Source organism: Galleria mellonella, unplaced genomic scaffold, assembly GCF_026898425.1.
Source record: "Galleria mellonella isolate WM207_F2 unplaced genomic scaffold, CSIRO_AGI_GalMel_v1 utg63, whole genome shotgun sequence".
NCBI classification, from domain to species: domain Eukaryota; kingdom Metazoa; phylum Arthropoda; class Insecta; order Lepidoptera; family Pyralidae; genus Galleria; species Galleria mellonella.
Window position 1 is genome coordinate 14255209 of NW_026442130.1, and position 23321 is coordinate 14278529.

The 23321-nt window shown below is 37.9% G+C and overlaps 1 protein-coding gene across 1 annotated transcript; it reads left to right on the forward strand.

Annotated features, from left to right (window-relative positions):
• The first annotated feature begins 753 nt into the window (after positions 1 to 753).
• LOC113515761 (nose resistant to fluoxetine protein 6-like) lies at positions 754 to 22143 on the forward strand. Its single transcript, XM_031909961.2, has 13 exons — positions 754 to 984; positions 4574 to 4710; positions 7435 to 7587; positions 9269 to 9428; positions 10864 to 10981; positions 12897 to 12984; positions 13898 to 14064; positions 14575 to 14760; positions 15207 to 15386; positions 16769 to 16919; positions 18410 to 18593; positions 19002 to 19144; positions 19912 to 22143. Exons 1-13 carry the CDS (start codon positions 909 to 911, stop codon positions 20146 to 20148), a joined length of 1980 nt encoding a protein of 659 aa, XP_031765821.2. The 5' UTR covers positions 754 to 908; the 3' UTR covers positions 20149 to 22143.
• The last annotated feature ends 1178 nt before the right edge of the window (positions 22144 to 23321 follow it).

Below are 23321 nucleotides of genomic sequence, written 5' to 3' on the forward strand. Positions count from 1 at the left end.
AGGACTTTAAATTCCATTGCCAGCAATATACCTTGTCAGGTCGACTTCTACGCGGTTCTCCCTGGAAACCATTGTGATTAATTCTTATTATATTTGTCACAAAAAGGTGAGGAATAGCAGTGTCCCTCTTAAAACATTCCCAAAGCCTAAATACGATTGCCAACCCGCCTGCCAAGCGTGGGAGTCTCCAAGACTTATGTTCAGCAGTGGAGAGTTAAACGCTGATTCTTCACACTAGGCTGACTGACCTGGTTTCATCTTCACCTATCACCACTCACTGATACCCCGCCAGCGTATACCGATAGCGCAGGCGGGGTTACCATATTTTTTTTATACAACTTAGAATGGCAAACAAGCTGACGGCCCACCTGATGGAAAGTAGTAACCGTCGCCTAGAGACATGAGCAGTACCATGGACATAACAGAGTATACTGTTTCGCCCATGATACCCCCCATGCGTTGCCATTCCTGAGGACTCAGGTGTTATTCCTCTGTACCCATTAAATTCACGCCATTATCCACCTTTCAAACCGAAACACAGCCGTACAAACACAACTGCTTCACGGTTGAAACACGAATGGGACAGATGTACCCAAGCAATCGACTTTTGTACAAAGTCTCCCTCTGGTACCATGCCATTATCGTATATTAAAAAAATTCCATACATCATATCCGTGGCGAAGAAACGAAAGCTGTGAAGAATTAAGACATTATTAGTTTTGTTCAAAAATTTACCTAATTCGTGATGAAACGCTCGTTGGAGAAGGGCGGGCGACCTCCACCTTCAACATTATGCAACTTGGCTATCGCAAGTCGGCTAACACGACTTATGGAAGCGTGTTACGCGTGTTCTAACGTTAGTCGGATGAACCGATCGACGTTCATGTGTGGTATTTCTAATTAACATTATGGCGGTTCAAATATTATACATATTGTGGTGTACATTTTTAACAAGTGTTAGTGCTAGTGTTGTAAAATTTAACGGTATGTGTCTAGTAATTTATTTAAAAACACACACACACACACTCACATATATTAATATATAGGTATATGTATAAATAAATATATAATAAATAAATAAATTATGTATAGATATTTATATTTATCTAATTTATTTCTTTATTTTTAATTTTTGCAATGATTACTTTAATTAAAAAAAATCGTAACAATACGACCATAGACATCTCATTTCACTTCTTAAAAAAATATTAAATGTAGAATGTTATAAAATTTAACTTTTGTGCCAGTATTTTTGAAATTCAAAATAATTAAAAATTGGCCTAATTACTGGTTAAGTAAGCCGTAAGCAAAGCTACAAGTTACTCAGCGAGCTATGGAGAGGGCTATGCTCGGAGTTTCTTTGCGTGATAGAATCCGAAACGAGCAAATCCGCAAAAGAACCAAAATAACCGTCATAATCCGAAGAATAGGCAAGCTGAAGTGGCAATGGGTTGGTCACATAGCTCGAAGAATCGACAACCGGGAAGGAAAGTTCTTGAGTGGCGACTACGTATGGGTAAACGCAGTGTAGGACGACTCCCTCCAGTAGATGGAGTGACGACTTGAAATGCATCTCAGGGAGTCAATGGATGCAGGTGTCTCAGGACTGTTCTTTATGGCAGTCTATGGGGGAGGCTTATGTCCAGCAGTGGACGGATAATGGCAGAAATAATGATGTTTTTAGTACCGCGCGTACGTTGAGTCGCACGCACACATACCTGATTATGGTAGCGGAATTAAAGAAAGTGATTCGAATTACTAATATATTAAAAAGAAGATTGTGTATTTTCAGAATATATATATATATCATCATCTTCCTACCCTTATCCCAATTATTATTTGTGGCCGGCGTAATATTATTATGGTTTTATCCATATTACAAAAGGATTTAGGTTATAGTTTTACGACCGGCCGCCTGCCTGACGTCAACCCTCTTTGGAAATGTATATATATATATATATATATATATATATATATATATATATATATATATATATATATAATATTTGATTGATTTCACCAATAAAAAAAATCATGCAAAGAAGAGTTAAAATCTGATATGCCTTATCTTGATATCTAAAAGTGAAAAGTGTTCTATTTAATTGCCTTTTATACTTTGAAAAGTAGAAAAACTAATTAAATTAGCGGGCAAAAGATTAGTATAATATAAATACGAACATAAAAGCCTAACTACTGTTGGCTACTCGCCTGCCAAGCGTGGCAACTTCTTTTTTTTTATACCACTGAGGTGGCAAACAAGCATACGGCCCACCTGACGGTAAGCGGTCACCGTAGCCTATGAACGCCTGCAATACCAGAGGAGAGACCCCCGTTTTGAAGAACCCCATGCTGTAGTCTCTTGGGAAAACCTCGACAGGGAGGTCATTCCATAACCTGAGTGTTCGTGGGACAAAACATCTCTGAAACCGCGTTGTACGCGACCATTTAGGCTGTAGGGTATGAGGGTGAACTCCCTGTCGATGGCGAGCCGTACGATGATAGAAAGTGGCCGTAGGCATCATATTGAACAATTCCTCTGAGCACAATCCGTTGTACAAGCGGTAGAACACGCAGAGTGAGGCGAAATCTCTCTTAAGACTTAAGGGTTCGATACCGCTTGCAAGCCTGGGATCATTGACAATTCTCATAGCTCGTCGTTGCACTAAGTCGAAGGGTTCAAGCTGGTATCTAGGTGCTCCCGCCCATAAGTGACAGCAATACTCCATATGGGCAACTACTGGCAAAGCCCCCTTCATTGGGGTGGCTCATGATGATGATGATTTTATGGCGGACGATGGGAAAGATCTATTCGGCAGTGGACAATTAATGAACAGTTATGTTAATTATGGAGTAACATCAGTGTGTGCAGTGTCTGCTGCTACGTACGTGAGGATTTCCGAAATAAGAAAACAAATTAAATACTCACTGATCACTTCTAGATGGCGTATCAAGATATTCATCAGTTATCAGTTAGTCAAATTAGAATTTCAGGAATGCAATTGTGAAAGCCGCAACCAATTTGGTGTAGTATTGCGTGATGCCGGAATAAACATAGTGTACTTGCAATTCTGTTATATTAGTAATGTAAAAATAAATAGGACACGAATACATTTGAAAGAAAAGGGTAAACAGTACATAATGATGCATCATATATATATATATATATATATATATATATATATATATATATATATATTTCTGGTAAGCTTTAAAATTTAAATAATGCACTCACCAAAAATCAAAAATAGAATATTCTAATTATATTATAAAAATAAACATTAAAAATGCAATTTCGCGTGATTTGTTACCGCCCCGCTTTCAATTATTAAATAAATTCAATTTATTCTATAACAATATAACATTGTGTTGAATATGATAGGAGTTTTAGACTTCTTTTAATGGATGATAATGGAATGGTAACCCCACCGGCGCTATCGGTATACACCGGCGGGGCACCAGTGAAGGATGATAGGCGAGGATGAAGAAGGTCAGTTAGCCCATCGTGACGAATTCAACAAGAATTGTTCACGATGGTTTCCAGGGGGAACCACGTGGAGATCGACCTAATAGGACATATTGCTAGCAATGAAACTGTCAAACTCCATTGCTAACAATCCCATTCCCCCAGGATTTTTAAACTGTACAAGTGCAAAATCACAAGCATGCAACAATTTTATATATTAACAATGTCTTATACGTCATGTATAATTAGGTAATATGTAAGCATGTACATATTTCGACATACACGTACATGTATTAATTAAAAAGGCGATCATTTTCATTGGATTAATAAACGAAAACATATTTTAATTTGATAGTCAGGTGAATTACCTTCTGACGGTCGGTGATAGGTTTTTTAAAAAACGAACACTACTCGTATTTAAGTTCACAATGTCGTTTAATATAATTTTATACAGAGTCTTTATTTAAAATTAGTAATTATATGATATTAATTATATATATGAATCGTGATTGATTCCTAAAATATACACCGTACGTTCGCGACTTAAAACATACTGGCTTCTCACCGCTCTGTGGTATTTCCCTTTTATCAATTTTCTTTGTAAAGTGTGTCTTCATTCTTTCTGGGAATTTGTGTGTGGGAACAGCTATTGTGCAACATGTATTGGTATGTTGTAGTATGGTTTGGAAGGGGTTTGCACCCGTAACAGGTGTAAATCAATGTAATCAGGGAAAATAAGCGTTAATATGCACTGTTTTTTTTTTTTTAATTTATAACATTTTAATACTAAGTATGTTAAAGTATAGTGTAAATGGCGAACATAACACCATATGGCGTTATCTACCAGTTGACCGTAGACAGGAATAACAGAAAATGTAAACAAAATAGAAAAACAAAGATAATATTAATAGAAAGTAGTCGCTCTTAGCGATAAGGTCGCCCATTGTTTTCTCATTGTGATTATTTCTTGTAATTATTTATATTTATAATAAGTTTACTATTGTAATCTTTTGGAGGAAACAATAAAGAGTATCTATCTATCTATCTATAATATTTATGATTGCAATCACGAATTTTAATGACTTATATCTAATTAAATAAACATTCCAGAAACAGCGTTTGCATCTCTCCCACCATTATATGCGTTGGACGATTGGAAACAATGTCAGCGGCCAGGGGACCAGTACTGCATTGTGGATGCTGCGTTGGTATCGCGACATCCGTCCCCCGGGCTCATGTTACTGCAGGTGAGTGTTTTTTAAGTGACTCAGAAGCAAATAAGCTGACGATCTACCTGATAGAAAGTGGCAATTGTCGGCTATAGACATCAACAATTAATTAACATATATATATATATATATATATATATATATATATATATATATATATATATATATATATATATATATATATATATATATGTATATATATCATATTTCTCATCATATCATAACTCTTAAAATATCACCAATAGCCAAACTGTGGTTGCCAACCCGTTTTAATAAGACCCCGTTTGAAAAGTGTTGTCACACGATTGATGTCGGTTTTTTTAGAACACAATTTATTTAGATAAAATTATATTTTGCTTTTCATGACATGCATTTTTTTAAACATTATACATATATACTTATATTTTTATTAGGAAATATCAAAACAGGATTTCCTTTCAAAGGTTCCGGTCAAGTGCGGTCAGCAGCCACACGTAGCCACTCACCTCCAAAGTGAATTTAAATTAATATGGAATGCTTTGGAATGTTGTGGAATGATATAGGAGTTTTAAGCCTATAATTTTACATATACCAAGACATATATATTACATGATATTATAATATCATGTAAATGGATTAAACTATTTTTTTACTTAGATTTTATATACATCTAAAATAAAATAGTAGACTTTACCTACATAGGAGCTATTTAAGAAAAAATCTTTTTTTTATTATTTTGGTACAAACAGTCATTACAAAAAAATTTAAATTGGTTCATAAGGAAAATCAGTTTGGGATAAACCCAGGAATATGTAACTTACATGTAGGTACTCATATTCCAAGGCTCATTTGTTTTATAATCTTCAAAATTTGTTTTATATGTTTATTCCGTTATCATGTAAAAATTGCTGTACCAAATTGAATGCGCTTTATAAAGGTTGAATTTATAATCTAATGTATATTTGGACTTTGTACAAAAGTGTTTCGGTTTGAAGGGTGGGATATGGCAGTGAATTTTCAGGATACAGAGGAATAACACCTGAGTCCTCAGGAATGGCAACGCATGGGAGGTATCATGGGCGAAACAATATACTCTGTTATGTCCATGGTACGGCTCATGTTTATAGGCGACGGTTACCACTTCCCATCAGGTGGATTGTCAGCTTGTTTTCGATACTAAATTGCATAAAAAAATATAAAAAAAAAAACATATATTTATGTTATGAATTGGTATGTCAGCTCTAAGTCTAGGTTTAAGTTTGTAGATGCTTCACAAATAATTTATGAGATGCCTTGACCAGGTATACAATGGACAAACGCATAAGGCAATATTTACTGGCTTGTAAGAATTAGGTATTGTATGCAGTTTAACTAGCAATCCGCCCCGGTTTCACACGGCTAGATAGAATAGTAAAATAAATTATTACTTTAGTTTTAGTAGGTAAGATTTTTCTTTTGCTTCACGGTAGAAATACAATTGGGACAGTATTATTTGAAAAAGAATGCATAAAAGTATATAAATATATAAATAAATTTATGTTATTATTGGATTATACAAGTTTAAGATACCATAAGTCAATGTCAGTCGGAACACAGTAATGGTTGTTTAATTTGTTTATCTTGTATCTAGCCAGTCCTTCAATTGTGATAAATCTCACATAGTTGACAAGGTCAGTGAAACCATCGTGGTTTAATAACATTGAACGCTATGAGGCATCTAATTTATTACGTTATTGTTTATTAATACATTGTTTTTTTGTTTATGTCAGTGATTTTTTTAATGGATGATAATGTAGTGGTAACTCTACCTGCGTTAATGGTATACGCTGGTGAGGTACCAGTGAGGGATGATGCGAAGATGTGTGAATCAGGGGTAGACTGGCAACGTGCGCGTAAGGGGGGAAGGGATTGTTAGTAATGGGGAGGTTAGTCCCCATTGCTATTGATATACCCTATTAAGTCGACCTCCACGCGGTTACCGTGCCATTTGCACCGTTCATAGGCTACAGTAACTGTTTACTATTAGATGGGCGGTATGCTTGTTTGCCACCTTGATAGTATAAAAAAGCTAGTAATATTGAAAGTTTGTAAAGAAATTTGGATGAATAGCCAAAGCGTGAAACCACAAGAGTACAGCGTTAGCTACCATAGACTACACAATAATAAAAAAAAACCGTCATAGAGTAACCTTCTACTTTTTTTTATATAAAGTTTTACAAAACCGTTACAGTTCACAATATAAAATTATTTTGTAATGAATGATAATGGAATGGTAACTCTGTCTGCGCTAACGGTATACACTGGTGGGGCACCAGTGAGAGATGACAGATGAGGATGAAAGCAGGTCAGTTAGTCCATCGTGACGAAATCAAGATTTAATCACTTTGTTTTCCAGGGGGAAGCTCGTGCAGCTATATTGCTAACAATGGGACTGTTAGACCCAATACTAACAATTCCTTTTCCCTAATGAAACTTCATTTAACACGGACTAATATTTCTTCATCATATCAGCCTTTAACTGTCCACTGCTGAACATAAGCCTCCCTCTTGGGGGATTTTGCCAGTAGTTGCTACGCTTGGCTAACTGCGGTTGCCAATCAGGCAGTTAGGCTTTGGTGGTGTTTAAACAGGGACACTGCTGTCCATCCCTTGATCATTAAGCTACTTTACTCGTCTCTTACAACACCCACGGGAAAGGAAGGGGTGGCCTATTCTATACCGGAACTACATGACAAGTATTATAACTAACATTTCTTATTACAGGAATATTCAAAGGAAACGCTAAAACACTACAATAGAACGCAGATTCACCGCGGCGTGTGTGTCACAAGATGTGGCTCTCACGAGAACACAACTGGCGTCTGGGATGCAGCGCAGCTTTGCTTAAATGACAGTCTGCTCAAATATGGTTTAGAGGTACTGACAAGTATCATTATTTCAACAATTCATATACATGTAGGTTTAATATCGGATTTTAGGCTTCGGTATCTTCGAAGGGATACTTTGTACAAAAGTCGATTGCTTGGGTGCCTCTGTCTCATTCGTGTTTCAACCGTGAAGCAGCTGTGCTTGCATGGCTGTGTTTCGGTTTGAAGGGTGGGATATGGTGTGAATTTATTGGGTACAGAGGAATAACACCTGAGTCCTCAGGAATGGCAACGCATGGGGGGTACCATGGGCGAAACAGTATACGCTCATGTCTCTAGACGACGGTTAACATTTTCTATCAGGTGGGCCGTCAGCTTGTTTGCCATTCTAAGTCGTATAAAAAAAAAAGGAAACACCGGAACCTTTATAGGATCACTTCGTTGTCCATCCGCCCGTTCGTCCGTCTGTTAAAGCCCTTTTTCTTAGGAACGCGTGGAAGTATCAAGTTGAAATTAATATCATATACTCAGATCTGTAATGCCTTGAAGCAGTGAAAAAATCAAGCTTCTAAATCGACGCAATCAAAACATACGGCCGTTTATGTACCATTTATATCGCATTTATATTTTTATATTTGCAAAGGGAATCAAAACCTATAGGGTTACTTCCCGTGGACCTAGAATCATGAAATTTTTCAAGAAGCAATGTCATGTAGCATAAGTAAAGGAAAAATCCGGAAACCGTAAATTTGGAGATATTTCACAAATAAAAAATTTTACTTGATGATTTTGTACGGAACTTTTAGTTCGCGAGTTCGAGTCGTACTTGACGGGCTTTTTTTTATTCTGGATATTTAAAAAAAAAAGCCTTAATAAAAGGGAGCGAGGGAACAACGTGTTACGTTACATTGTTTATTTTTAAATAAAAAATAAAACTAGGGAATTAAATCTCCAATGTTAACAACCCTTTTAGTTTATGTTTACAGGGATATCAAAATTGTATTGTACGTCATTTTTTTTTTCGCTGTCAGTATTCGTTGTAGTGTTGTTTTTTTTTTAATGGGTGATAATGAAATGGTAACCCCGCCTGTGCTATCAGTATACACTGGTAAGGCACCAGTAAGGGATGATAGGTGATGATAAAAGCAGGTCAGTTAGCCCACCATGATGAATTCCACTAGAATTAACTACTATAGTTTCTAGTGGGAACCGCATGGAGGTCGACCTAGTAGGGTGTATTGCTAGCAATGGGGCAGTTAGAGCCCATTACTAACAATCCCTTTCTCCCTCGTTAGTGTTGTTATTTGTATGTAAAAATGGTTACTTGGGTGTTCTACGTAACGTTTGGGAGTAGGAGGGGGGTACTGGAACATGTTTCTTCTTTTTGGGTGAAAATGGCATGATAACCCCGTCTGCGCTATCGGTTTACACTGGTGGGCACCAGTGAGAGGTGACAGGTGAGGATGAAAAGGCAGGTCAGTTAGCCCATCGTGATGAATTTAACGATAAATTAGTCACGATGGTTTCCAGGGGGAACCGCGTGGAGGTCGACCTGATATGGTATATTGGTACCAATGGGGAGGTTAGTCCCAACAATCCCTTCCCCCCACTGAATCATGTTACGGCGCGTTACATGGGGAATATAATAGAGGGAGGAAGGGTAAAAAATTATCAAAAATTGCGTTATGTTATATACGTTCATGAGGTTATAAAAAAGAAAATTTCCGCAGGCCGAAGTGTTATCCGTGGACTGGTGCACCACCGCGGGAGCCTCTCCAGCCAGTTCAGGCTCGGCGCTAGCGCTGGCCGCGCTGTGCGTGGTGCTGCTTACGCTCGCCCTCCTCGCCACCACGCTGCACGCGCTCGGCGAACGATGTGCCACATTTAATGGTATAATATAGTCGCATATCGCAATATATTATGTGTATGTTTATATTATACGAATTTATCAAGTATTGCTGTATTTTTCCTCTATTCAATAATGCACCGCCTACGTATTTTTCGGTTTACGCAATGGTTGACTGGTAGAGAACACCGTCCGGTGTTAAGTCCGCCAAATGTACATAGAATTTTACTGTGCATTAAAGTTTAAATAAATAAATAAATATAGTAGGTCGGATGGTAAATGGTTGCCGCAGCCACAGATAATATAGTTAGATAGATAGATAGATACTCTTTATTGTTTCCTCTAAAAGATTACAATTGTAAACTTATTATAGATACAAATAAATTACAAGAATGATATAATACTTTACTTTTTACCAGAGGGAGACTTTATACAAAAGTCGATTGCTTGGGTGGGGACCTCTGTCCCATTCGTGTTTCTACCGTGAAACATTTGTGTTTGCATGGCTGTGTTTCGGTTTAAAGGATGGGATATGGCGTGAATTTACTGGATACAGAGGAATAACACCCAATTCCTCAGGAATGGCAACGCATGGGGGTATCATGGGCAAAACAGTATACTCTGTTATGTCCATGGTACTGCTCATGTCTATAGGCGACGGTTACCACTTTCCATCAGGTGGGCCGTCAGCTTGTTTGCCATTCTAAGTAGTATAAAAAAAAATCTACAACAGCATGCCACATTATGTGCGTGTCATTGACCCTTGTGAATGAATGAATTTAATTTTACTTTTATTTCAGCCGTTATTTGTCCACTGCTGGACATAAGCCTTCCTCATAAGGGGAGTTTTGCTAGTAGCTGCCACACTTGGCAGGCGGATTGGCAACCGCAGTTAGGCTTTTATAAATATTTTACAAGAGACGCTGCTGGTAATCCCCCGTCCTTTCTTAGTCGCCTTACGACGCCCATGGGAAACGAAGGGGTGGCTCATTCTATGCCGGGATCACACGGCGAATGAATGATTGATCAATTTATTGGCCTGAATACAGATTTCTTCTGAGTTGGCAACGCGCGCGTAATACTCTGGTATTGCGGGCGTTCACAGGCTACGGTAACTGCTTATCATCAAGTGGGCCGTATGCTTGTTTCCTACCTCAGTGGTATAAAGAAAAACGAAACTTAAGGAAAATTAGAAGAATAGGCCACCCCTTCCATTCCCGCGGGTGTCGTAAGAGGCGACTAAGGGAGGGCGAGGGATGGGTAGCAGCGTCCCTTTTAAAACATCTCCAAAGCCTAACTGCGATTGCCATTGCCTGCCAAGCGTGACCACTACTGGTAAACCCCCCCCAAGGGGAAGGCTTATGCTCAGCAGTGGAGAGTTAAAAGGCTGATGTTATGAAGATGATGATGAAGTAATTTTAGTCATGGTTGAGGTGATGTTACTTGTAGATCACAATTTTAAACTATATTTGTTTGCAGGCAACAAGTACTTGCTCGCGTTTTCCATGAAACACAACTGGCAGATTTTGACTTATGATCGCTCAAAGCCACGGTCTGACGAGCGAATGAAGTCCATAGCCTGCATCGAGGGTATGAGGTATATAGATTCAATTCTATATTTTTTTTTAATGGGTGATAATGTACATCCAACCAGGTCGACCTCCTCGCGGTTCTCCCTGGAAACTATTATGGTTAATTCCTGATGAATTCATCATTATGGGCTAGTTACCATTCCATTTTCACCCATAAAAAAAAAGGGTGATAATGGAATGGTAACCCTACCCGCGCTATTGGTATACACCGGCGGGGCACCAGTGAGGGATGATAGGTGAGAATAAAGCAGGTCAGTTAGCCCATCGTGACGAATTCAACAAGAATTGTTCTCGATGGTTTCCAGGGGGAACCAAGTGGAGGTCGACCTGATAGGGCATATTGATAGCAATGTCAAACTCAATTGCTAACAATCCTTTTCCCCTCTCAATTCTATATTACCACTCTCATAACTGATAAAAGTTTGTGAGGATGTATAGATGAATGTTTGTTACTTTTTCATGCAAAATCTATTGAATAGGTTTAAATGAAATTTCGTATAGGAAGTATACGAAATTTCATTTAAACCTATTCAACGTATACGATTTATATTTATATTCTAATAAAAATAGGTTACTTTATATATTATATATATATATTTTTAATGGATGATAATGGAATGGTAACCCCGCCAGTCGGGGGGAAAGGGATTGTTAACAATGGAGATTAACATCCCTATTGTTAGCAATATACCCTATTAGGTCGACTTCCACGTGGTTCCCCCTGGAAACCATCGTGAACAATTCTTATTGAATTCGTCACGATGGGCTAACTGACCTGCTTCATCTTCACCTATAATCCTTCACTGGTGCCCGGCCGGTGTATACCGATAGCGCGGGTGGGGTACCATTCCATTATCACCCATTAAAAAAAAACCTGCCAGCGATAGCGGTATATGCTGGCGGGACACCAGTAATGATGATAGGTGAGAATGAAAAGGCAGTTCAGTTGGCCCATCGTGATGAATTCACCTGGAATTCAGTACGATGGTTTCCAGGGGGATCACGTGGAGGTCGACTTGACAGTGTATATTGCTAGCAATAGGACTAGTAGTCCACATCGTTATTAACCCCCCTCCTCCCATCCAATACTTTATATTTACACGGGTAAAGCCGCAAGATACTATTAAAGAGAATAAAGAGAATTAGCAAAGAATAATATATTTTATGTTACAATCAACAACCATATTTGAACATCTAGTTACCATAGCGACCTAAACACAGATATATAATTACACTGATTTAAGATCACTAGACGTGCCACATACTGGAAGTGCTTCCATAACAGATACAATTGATCTTATTATTATAATACAATTGTAAATTGACGACACATGGTACGGACGGTACACATCTCACATATTCGGTGTCAAAACAATAATTTTTAGACATTTTGTTTGTTTGTCTGTCTGTATGTTTGTTCTGGCATCACGCAAAAATTATTGGCATCAATTTGTATTCAAATTCAAATTTAAATCATCTTTATTCAAATAAACTTGTTTACAAGCACTTTTATGTTTGTAAAATATATTTTATTAATTTTTCTTTTATACAACTTAGAATGGCAAACAAGCTGACGGCCAACCTGATGGAAAGTGGTAACCGTCGCCTATAGACATGAGCAGTACCGTGGACATAACAGAGTATAATTTTTCACCCATGATACCCCCCATGCGTTGCCATTCCTGAGGACTCAGGTGTTATTCCTCTGTACCCTGTAAATTCACGCCATGTCCCACCCTTCAAACCGAAACACAGCCATGCAAACACAGGTTGCATGGCTTCACGGTTGAAACACGAATGGGACAGAGGTACCCAAGCAATCGACTTTTGTACAAAGTCTCCCTCTGGTTCATTCAATTCAAAATTCAATTTCAATTAATTCAAATACTAATATATTGTTTACATTGTTTTTTTTTTTAGAGTATTCGGCCTAGTGAGCGTGATATTCTCTCACGCCCTGCTTATATACGTGTACTCCTTTACCGACAATCCGGAATTCATTGAAAATGTAAGTCGATTGATGTATTACTTCTTTTTTTTATACCAAACAGGAGGTAAACAAGCATACAGCCCGTCTGATGGTAAACGGTCACTGTACCCTACCCTGAACGCCTGCAACACTTGTGGTATCACGTGCGCGTTGCCGTCCCTGAACTAGTCTTATTATACCCTTTTTACTCTCTAGGGAAAACTTTGGCAGGGAGCTCATTCCGTAGCTTGAGCATTCGTGGGAGAAAATTACCAGAGGGAGACTTTGTACAAAAGTCGATTGCTTAGGTACCTCTGTCCCATTCGTGTTTCTACCGTGAAGCAGTTGTGTTTGCATGGCTGTGTTTCGGTTTGAAGGGTGGGATATGGCGTGAGTTTACAGGGTACAGAGGAATAACACCTGAGTTCTCAGGAATGGCAACGCGTGGGGGGTATCATGGGCGAAACAGTATACTCTGTAATGTCCATGGTACTGCTTATGTCTATAGGCGACGGTTACCACTTTCCATCAGGTGGGCCGTTAGCTTGTTTGCCATTTTAAGTTACATAAAAAAATTCTTTTGCTTCTTCGAGTTCCACATCTATCGATGGTTGGACAACATAATGACAATTCTAATTTTTGGAGCTGCCGCTTTGAAGAGCGACGTGGTACTACAGCTAAACCACTTACGCATATTCTTCAGCCAGGAGTGACGTCTCCATCCATCCCAGCACTTCTTTTATCAGCATTTTTTTATACCACTGAGGTGGCAAACAAGTACACGGCCCACCTGATGGTAAGCGGTTACCGTAGCCTATGAACGCTTGCAATACCAGGGGTATTACGTGCGCGTTGCCGACCCTGAAGGAACCTCTACATATTTTGAAGTTACTTATTATTGTGAAGGCAACGTCTGATGGGATGTGACGACTTAACCAATTTTGCATTTCAGATGTACGATCAATTCGTATGGCAGACCTTGTTCAACACGCCCATATGGTTGCAAGCTTTCTTTTCCATGTCCGGCTTCCTAACTACCTACGTGATACTCATCACCATGGACGAAAAGCCAATCACCTTTTGGAAATGTCTGATTGGTATCATCAATAGGTACATTAGGTAAGACGAGTTATAATATGAATAAAGGTAGATTTATTTATTTATTTATCATGTATGTACGTATTATATATATATATATATATATATATATATATATATATATATATATATATATATATATATATATATATATATATATATATACATATATCTATGTATATACTCGAAGAAGAAGAATTTTTATATACATATATCTGAATCTCTAATCTGAGATCTACTGACTCTCTGATTTTATGTTTGACCGTGAAACAAGTGAAGATTTATTATATATATGAGGAAGACTTATTGACTGACTGACTGACTGACTGACTGACCCATATATCAACACACAATCGAATTCGCTGAATTTAGAATTTTGAACTTTTCCCGATAGATTCTTTATACTCGTAAAGCATAGATGAACAATACGAAAGAAATTTTAAAAATTTAACCTCTTAACGGAGTAAAATTTCAAAAATCCACACGTACGAAGTCGCGTGCAAAAGCTAGTACGTTATTATTTTTTTTTAGGTTGACGCCCGCAGCAGGTTTTGCCCTATGGTTCATCATATCGTGGTATCCGTACCTGGGCTCCGGACCACAGTGGAATTGGATGGTCACCAGGGAGGCCCACGACTGCTCAGAGAGGTGGTTGTACCACATACTCTACGTACACAACTACCTTGAAATGGGGAAAATGTGTATGGGACACACTTGGTAAGTTCCTTTAAATTATTGCCTTAGGTTAGTAACAGAGTTTTTTGTTCTCCTCCTTCCTTCGTTTGCTTGAGCACCTCTGTCCCATTCGTGTTTCTATCGTGAAACAGTTGTGTTTGCATGGCTGTGTTTCAGTTTGAAGGGTGGGATATGGCGTGAATTTACACGGTACAGAGGAATAACACTTGAGTTCTCAGGAATGGCAATGTATGAGGGGTATCATGGACGAAACAGTATACTCTATTATGTCCATGGTACTGCTCATGTCTATAGGCGACGGTTACCACTTTCCAGCAGGTGGGCCGTCAGCTTATTTGCCATTCTAAGTTGTATAAAAAAATACTTTTTCCTTGCATCGTGTTTCCGAGGTCACCTAAACTACCTCATCCAAAAAACTACTATAGTAACACATCTTTGAGAATAAAACCTTAAATCTCTTGACCCAGGTACTTAGCAGCTGATATGCAACTGCATATCGTGGGATTGTTCCTCATGCTGCTACTGGCCAGATATCGGAAGGCGGCTGTTCTGGTGTTGCCAGCCCTGGTCATCGCGTCAGCGTTGGCAGCTGGACTAGTCACATACTTCAATGAATTGACTCCCATTATTACTGGCCAGTCACCCGAGTAAGTGACTTTTATGTTATTAATTTATTAAGTTTTGTTTATACAAGTTAGAATGGCAAACAAGCTGACGGCTCACCTGATGGAACGTGGTAATCGTCGCCTATAGATATGAGTGCTGCAACCGACAGGTATAATTCTGTAAAACTTGTATGAGAAATTATATATTTAACCCCTTGAAATTCTGAATTCTGTGAGGCGGTTGGTCACTAAACAAAATTGGATACGAAATACTAGATGGCGCTAGAGTCAACACTTATGTTTTTTGTTGAATTACAAAATATTAAAGATAATTTGAGGCAAAATTTGTAAGTTAGCGAATGGTTTTATTTACTTTTAACCGATATAGTAATGATTTATGGTAATTTTTGTCTTTATTCTCTTGTATTTTAAAACTTTGTAATAAACACATATAAGCAAGAAACATTGCGATTGTATGGGTTATAAGTCATAAAGGGAAATATCGCGTATTATCTGTCACATTACATTCATACATAATAATAAAAACCACACGCCAATTTAAAAATTTTACTTCAAATTTTAAAATAATTAAGAAAAACAACAATTCTCGACTTTACCGCCATCTATTATTTATTACCTTTTGTTAAAGTACCAATCACATTAATATGAAATAGATATATAGTACATACAATTTCGTATAGCATTATTTTTAATTGTCAAATATTTACTAACTATTATTATATTATTACATTTATATTCTTTTGAATGGAACAACGAATGTTAAATGAATGAATGTATGAATTTTTATTTACTAAATATTGGTGATTGCTAGTAGCAGATCTTAAAATTAATTACAATTGTTCAGCAATATTTACTATTACATAAATGTGTAAATATTTTTTTTTTTTTTACAATTAATAATATTAATAAAATTGATTACTTTGAATCAATATTATGTTGTTACAGTGTTATGTAGTCTCTAAATAATCTATACTTCTAATAAATTTGTAGAGAGGTCAATTCTGTACATGAAATATATTTCCAAAATAACCATCAGGGAATGATTAGTGATCGATACTGATGCCAAAAATGCAATCAGTAAAATTTTTGTCAGTCTGTCTGTATGTTCGTTATAGAAACAAAAACTACTCGACGGATTTTAACGAAACTTGGAACATTTATTCTTCATACTCCTGGCCAGGTTATAGTATACTTTTCATCACGCTACGATCAATAGGAGCAAAGCAGTGAGGGGAAATGTTGCAAATATCCACCCATGCGACGCCGGGACGGGCCGCTAGTATAATAATAATAATAAAGTATGTAAATTACAATATTATTATATTACTAAAGAATTCACTGTGACGCCATTGTATCTCGAATACGTTGGCTTTCATTAATTGATCGTTTATGTTGTTTCACAGAATTCTACGCACTATATTCGCCGGCACCAAGATTCTAACGATGCTGTACTTACCGTTCTGGATGAATCTATCGGGCTACGTGGGGGGGATAATCACAGCTTTCATTTTACATTACATACAGGTCAACGGTATCAGACTCAATGAGATGAAGGTATGTTATTTGTGAACCTACTTCCAAAAGGATCAGAGGGAGACTTTGTACAAAAGTCGATTGCTTGAGTACCTCTGTTCCATTCGTGTTTCAACCGTGAAGCAGTTATGTTTGCATGGCTGTGTTTCCGATTGAAGGGCGTAAATTTACAGGGTACAGAGGAATAACACCTGAGTCCTCAGGAATGGCAACGCATGGGGGGTATCATGGGCGAAACAGTATACTTTGTTATGTCCATGGTACTGCTCATGTCTATAGGCGACGGTTACCACATTCCATCAGGTGGGCCGTCAGCTTGTTTGCCATTCTAAGTTGAAAAAAAAAAAACTACGATGTTACCTCTGTACCCTGTAACTTAACTGCCATATCCCACTTTTAAAACCAAAACACAGCAATGCAAGCACAGCTGGTTCAGGGCAGATATCTGGGTGGTACAGAGGTACTTACTTTTAATCGCTAATAACTTATGTTCTAGGTAAAAAACATTAGCTCTGGTGGGGTTACCATTTTACCCCATTAAAAAGGAGACAGTATAGACTATAGTAATTGAAGATTGTTTTTTTTAAAAAAAAAAAAATTAAATTGTTGTAAAACCAGTAATTTTGATTACCAAATTAAACTACTTAAGCGATTTGATAATATTTCCATAATGCCAATCTGTAAGGTATTCAGATAAAAAAAACATTTTAAAAATCGTTTTATAACTAACAAAGTTATGAATTGACAAGCATAAAAAATTACAATCGAATTAGGAACCTCCTTCTTTTTTTAAATCCGTTAAAAAGTATCGTCTTTTTTTATACCACTGAGGTGGCAAACAAGCATACGGCCCACCTGATAGTAAGCGGTTACCGTAACCTATGAACGCCTGCAATACTAGAAGTATTACGCGCGCGTTGCCGACCCTGAAGAAACCTCTTTACCCCCCTTTTGAAAAACCCCATGCTGTAGTCTCTTGGGAAAACCTCGGCAGGGAGCTCATTCCATAACCTGAATTTTCGTGGGAGAAAACATCTCTAATTTTGCATTATACGCGACCATTTAGGCTGTAGGGTATGAGGATGAACTCCCTGTCGATTGCGAGCCGTACGATGATAGAAAGTGGCCGTAGGCATCATATTGAATAATTCCACATTTTACCAGAGGGAGACTTTGTACAAAAGCCGATTGCTTGGGTACCTCTGTCTCATTCGTGTTTCAACCGTGAAGCAGTTGTGTTTGCATGGCTGTGTTTCGGTTTGAAGGGTGAGATATAGCGTAAATTTACAGGGTACAGAGGAATAACACCTGAGTCCTCAGGAATGGCAACGCATGGGGGTTATCATGGGCGAAACAGTATACTCTGTTATGTCCATGGTACTGCTCATGTCTATAGGCGACGGTTACCACTTTCCATCAGGTGGGCCGTCAGCTTGTTTGCCATTCTAAGTTGTATAAAAAAAATCCATTCAATTCAATATTCATGTAGTTTAATCCCTTGATGGTTGCAGTGGTTCAACATGCTGTTCCACATAGCGTTGACTCTGGGAGGGTGCGTGGCGATGGCGGGCACGGTGTTCCTCTCTGACACTGCCCTCCCTCTCTGGGCCTCATCACTGTACGCCGCTCTGGACAGAACGCTCATCACCGTGTTCTTTAACATCTTTATGCTGGGCTGCTTCAGTGGATGTAAATGTAAGTATCATTTTTCCTTATTGTTGAATTCGCAATTCGGCTGAATTGCTTTGGGGGTTTTTTTTTGATGGGTGAAAATGGTATGGTAACCCCACCCGCGCTAACGGGATACGCTGGCGGAGTACCAGTGAAGGGTGATAGATGAGAATGAAAACAGGCCAGTTAGCCCATCATGATGAATTCATCAGGAATTAACCATGATAGATTTCAGGGGAAACCGCGAGGAGGTCGACCTGGTTGGATATATTGCTAGCAATAGGATTCTCAGTCTCCATTACTAACAATCCCTTTCCCCCCGCTTTTTGGGGTTAAGTTACGTAATAATTTCACCAAGAACGGACGAATTTTGGAAATATTTTTTTTTCAGTTGACAAGTGTAGTTAATTGACATGACATTCCTGTTGCCAGCTGGCCTGAGGAGTATGCTGTACTGGCGCGGCTTTCACATCCTGGGCAGGTTGTCGTACTGCGTGTTCCTTGTGCACTTCATAATACTCAGGCTGGTTTTTGCTGGAAACCCTCAGTTGGGGCATGGATCCATTTATACGTTGGTAAATATATGCATCCTTACGTAGAGCTAAGAGAATTTAGCAGCTCAGCGCATTAACTCAGCTCAGTCAAATTACTTCAGTATTAAAAAAAAAAAACTAGGTGTTATCTTGCGGAAGTTCATATTACTGGTTATTTAATTAGAATTATTTTGATTAATTTCGATACCATTAGTATGTGTGTGACTGGCAACACTCGAAGTTTGACCGCCACTATTACTACCAGAAGTTTCACAACAACATATAGTCATTAATCTCCGAATGCCATTTTGTTCACGCACGTTTTGCTACACGTGTTTCACCACTAAACGAGGCACCTTCAAGCAAATTATTAGATCGCTGCTCAATGCCTAATGTCATAGAAGGTTGTGTAACTTCTGGTAGTAATAGTGGCGGTCAATCTTCGAATGTTGACAGTCACACACATACTAATGGTAGCGGAATTGAACGAAATAATCGTAATGAAATAACCAGTGATATATTCACCAAGATGGGTATAATTGATTACCTATTCGCGGTTGCAGAGATGTTTTCTCCCACGAACACTCAGGTTATGGAATGAGCTCCCTGGTTCTTCAAAAGGGGGGTAAAGAGGTTTCTTAAGGGTCGGCAACGCGCGCGTAATACCTCTGGTATTGCAGGCGTTCATAGGCTACGGTAACCGCTTACCATCAGGTGGGCCGTATGCTTGTTTACCACCTCAGTGGTATAATTTTTTTTTTTATTTAAATAATAAATTTATTAATTTTTAAACACGTCTCTAATTCCAGATATCTCTGCTAATAACAATCATGGTGCTTTCCATCATCGCCGCTATACCATTCTGTCTGCTGGTTGAACTACCAGCGATAGAGTTGTGGAAGGCCATTACAGAAGGCGACCGGACCGAACGCAAGTCCACCAGCCCTGTTCGCCAGCAACATCGGGAACCTGTCATCCACACCATCATGCCTGCAGTCAAACCCATGGATCTCTTAACTAATGTTCGAAGGAGAAACGAAGTTTAGATTTAAAAAGTATATTTTTTTAACATTGAGGGGGCAGTCGGATAGATTCAAGGATCGATTAGAGATGCCAACTGTCTAATAGCAAATTTGATTTATTTATTTTTTGGAAAACGTACGTAGCTGAATTACAGTCAATACATAATCAAATTTATATCTATGTTAAGCCATTAATCGTTTTCACATTTGCGTAATGACACAACTGATCGGTTTTTATATATGCAAAATACATATATACATATATATATACACACATAAAACACACACACATTATATACATACACACGCACATATACACACATATATAATGATTAAAAAGTTATAAATTTTGATGAGACACCTTTTAGCTTAATATATTATAACAAAACCTTTGTGCCATGATGGTCTTGAGTCATAGTAGCCAGTAATTTCATTGTCTTATCTATATTCTATAAACACAGAGACACACAGAGGTGGATTAAATATCTTTTTTTTTATACAACTTTGAATGGCAAACAAGTTGACGGTCCACCTCATGGGAAGTGGTAACCGTCGCCTATAGACATGAGCAGTACCATGAACATAACAGAGTATACTGTTTCGCCCATGATACCTCCCATGCGTTGCCATTCCTGGGACTCAGGTGTTATTCCTCTGTACCCAGTAAATTCACGCCATATCCCACCCTTCAAACCGAAACACAACCATGCAAACACAGTTGCTTCATGGTTGAAACACGAATAGGACAGAGGTACCTAAGCAATCGAAAATCTTTGAGTACTCTAGACAAAGCACCTCATTGACGCCCCTGCATCAGGATATATATTATACATTTTAATTTATATAAGTTATAATTAGCAATAATAGTAGTAAATATTGAGTAGTTATGAATTATTTATTTAAAAACTAATACATTTATCACATTTATAGACAATTAAAAAAAAAAAGAAAATTAAAAGTTTCTGTGTCTACATTTGTCTTGCCAGGTTATCAATAACATCGTTATAGTTTAAAGATGGCAATAATTTTGTTCAATGTTAAGTGTTGCCAACGAATTTAATTCTCTTATCTGTGATGTTTGAGCGAAGATATTTTTTCTTTCTCTTTAGACAGGAAAATCTCCGTCACTGCAACTGCTAACTGCCGCCAATATGCACATTCTTAAGGCTATATTAATGTTAAAATTGTATAAATATATTTTATATTGTGTAAGTGAGTATAGGTTAAGTTTTTTTCTTTATTTAAAAGTTCCAAGCGCGCGCCATTTTGTTTGCGTTAAGGATAATTCGCTTCTAGGAATACAGCTTGCAAGTATTCTGCTTGATGGATCTCCTCAACGGAGAGGCTTATGTTGATGATGATGGTGATGATGATGAAATTGGGATACAATATAAGATGGAAAAGGACATAGATTATTTTTTGTCCCTGTCAGTAAACATATCCTGGTCATACGGACGACGTCGCGAGTAAAAGCTAGTATTTAATATCTCTAAGGTGATAGATAAGAACACTACAGTACAGGGCGGAAAGGGATTGTTAGTAATGGAGACTGAGAATCCCATTGCTAGCTATATACCTAACCAGGTCGACCTCTTAGCCATTCCCCCTGGAAACTATTATGGTTAATTCCTGATGAATTCATCATAATGGGCTAACGGGGGTTACCATTCCATTTTCACTCATAAAAAAAAACACCACAGTACTACATCGACATAGTGATAGAGAGAGATTAGATATGAATTTATTTTGTTTTACTGAAACAATGTCTGTTGATTATCGTTTCGATAAATAATCTCTGTCTGATATTTTATCGAATTAACCACAGATAAAGGAATAATAGGTACTTACAAACATAGATTTAGTATAAGATCTATGCTTAGAATTGACAGTCCATAAAAGGAAATAAAATACATCGAAATTTTTTCACTATTGGTATTATTTTGTTGAATTCCGCTACCATTATTATTGAGATGATGTTCAAATAGTAATTAAAGTTTTGTTAATTATTTTTTCTTTTACAATAAAGTTTTCAAAAATAATATTGTAATTCTTATTTTTATTTATTTATATTTATATTGTTAAGATTGTTAAGATGAAATTAGGTCAATTGGTCCATCGTGACGGATCATCCGACATTATACAGAGGGGACATCATACTGGGTACAGAGGAATAACACCTGAGTCCTCAGGAATGGCAATGCATGGGGAGTATCATGGGCGAAACAGTATACTCTGTTATGTCCATAATACTGCTCATGTCTATAGGCGACGGTTACCACTTTCCATCAGGTGGGCCGTCAGCTTGTTTGCCATACTAAGTTGTATAAAAAAAAACTGACGCATTTCCTCTCACTAGTATTTACTATTATTACTATATTTATTTTTATTACTAATACTTTTATCTCTCATTAGTACCCCGCCAACGTATACTGATAGCGCAGGGAAGGGGTGATTGTTAGCTAGGGGAAGTTAGTCCCCATTGCTATCAATATACCCCATCGGGTCGACCTCCACGCGGTTCCCCCTGTAAATTATCATGACTATAATCTATCGTTGAATTCGTCACAATTTACTGACTGACAGCGACAATAGCGCGGGCGGGGTTTCCGTTTCATTGTCATCCATTAAAAATAAATAGGCGACACTAGCGCTCAATGACGCGACGAGCTCAACAGGTACTATCCTTAACATATAGTGAACAAAGAACGATGTGGACGGGAACGACTCAATATCGCCGCATACAGTTTGTAACAAAAAAAATAACCTGTGCTTAGCAACTTGTGCAGTCAACTTTTTTTCATATATATAACAATACAAGTACAGCTGCTTCACTGCAAAGACATGAGTGGGACAAAGACACCCAAGCTGATGATTATTGTATAAAGTCTGGCTCTGTGTATTGATATTACATTTTGTTTGATATATCTGTTATTATTTTCACAATATTTTTCTATCATCATCATCATCATCATCTCAGCCATTATGCGTCCACTGTTGACTGTTGGCCTCTCCAGTAGACTGTCCTAAAAACCGGTCCTGAGCCACTTGTATTCATTGACTCCTTGCAATACATTTGAGGTCGTCACTCCATCTAGTGTCCAGCTTGCTTATCCTTCGCACTATGCTGGTGACTTTACTTCTTTTACGGGTATCCTCATTTCGGCTGTCACAAAAGGAAACTTCGAGCATAGCCCTCT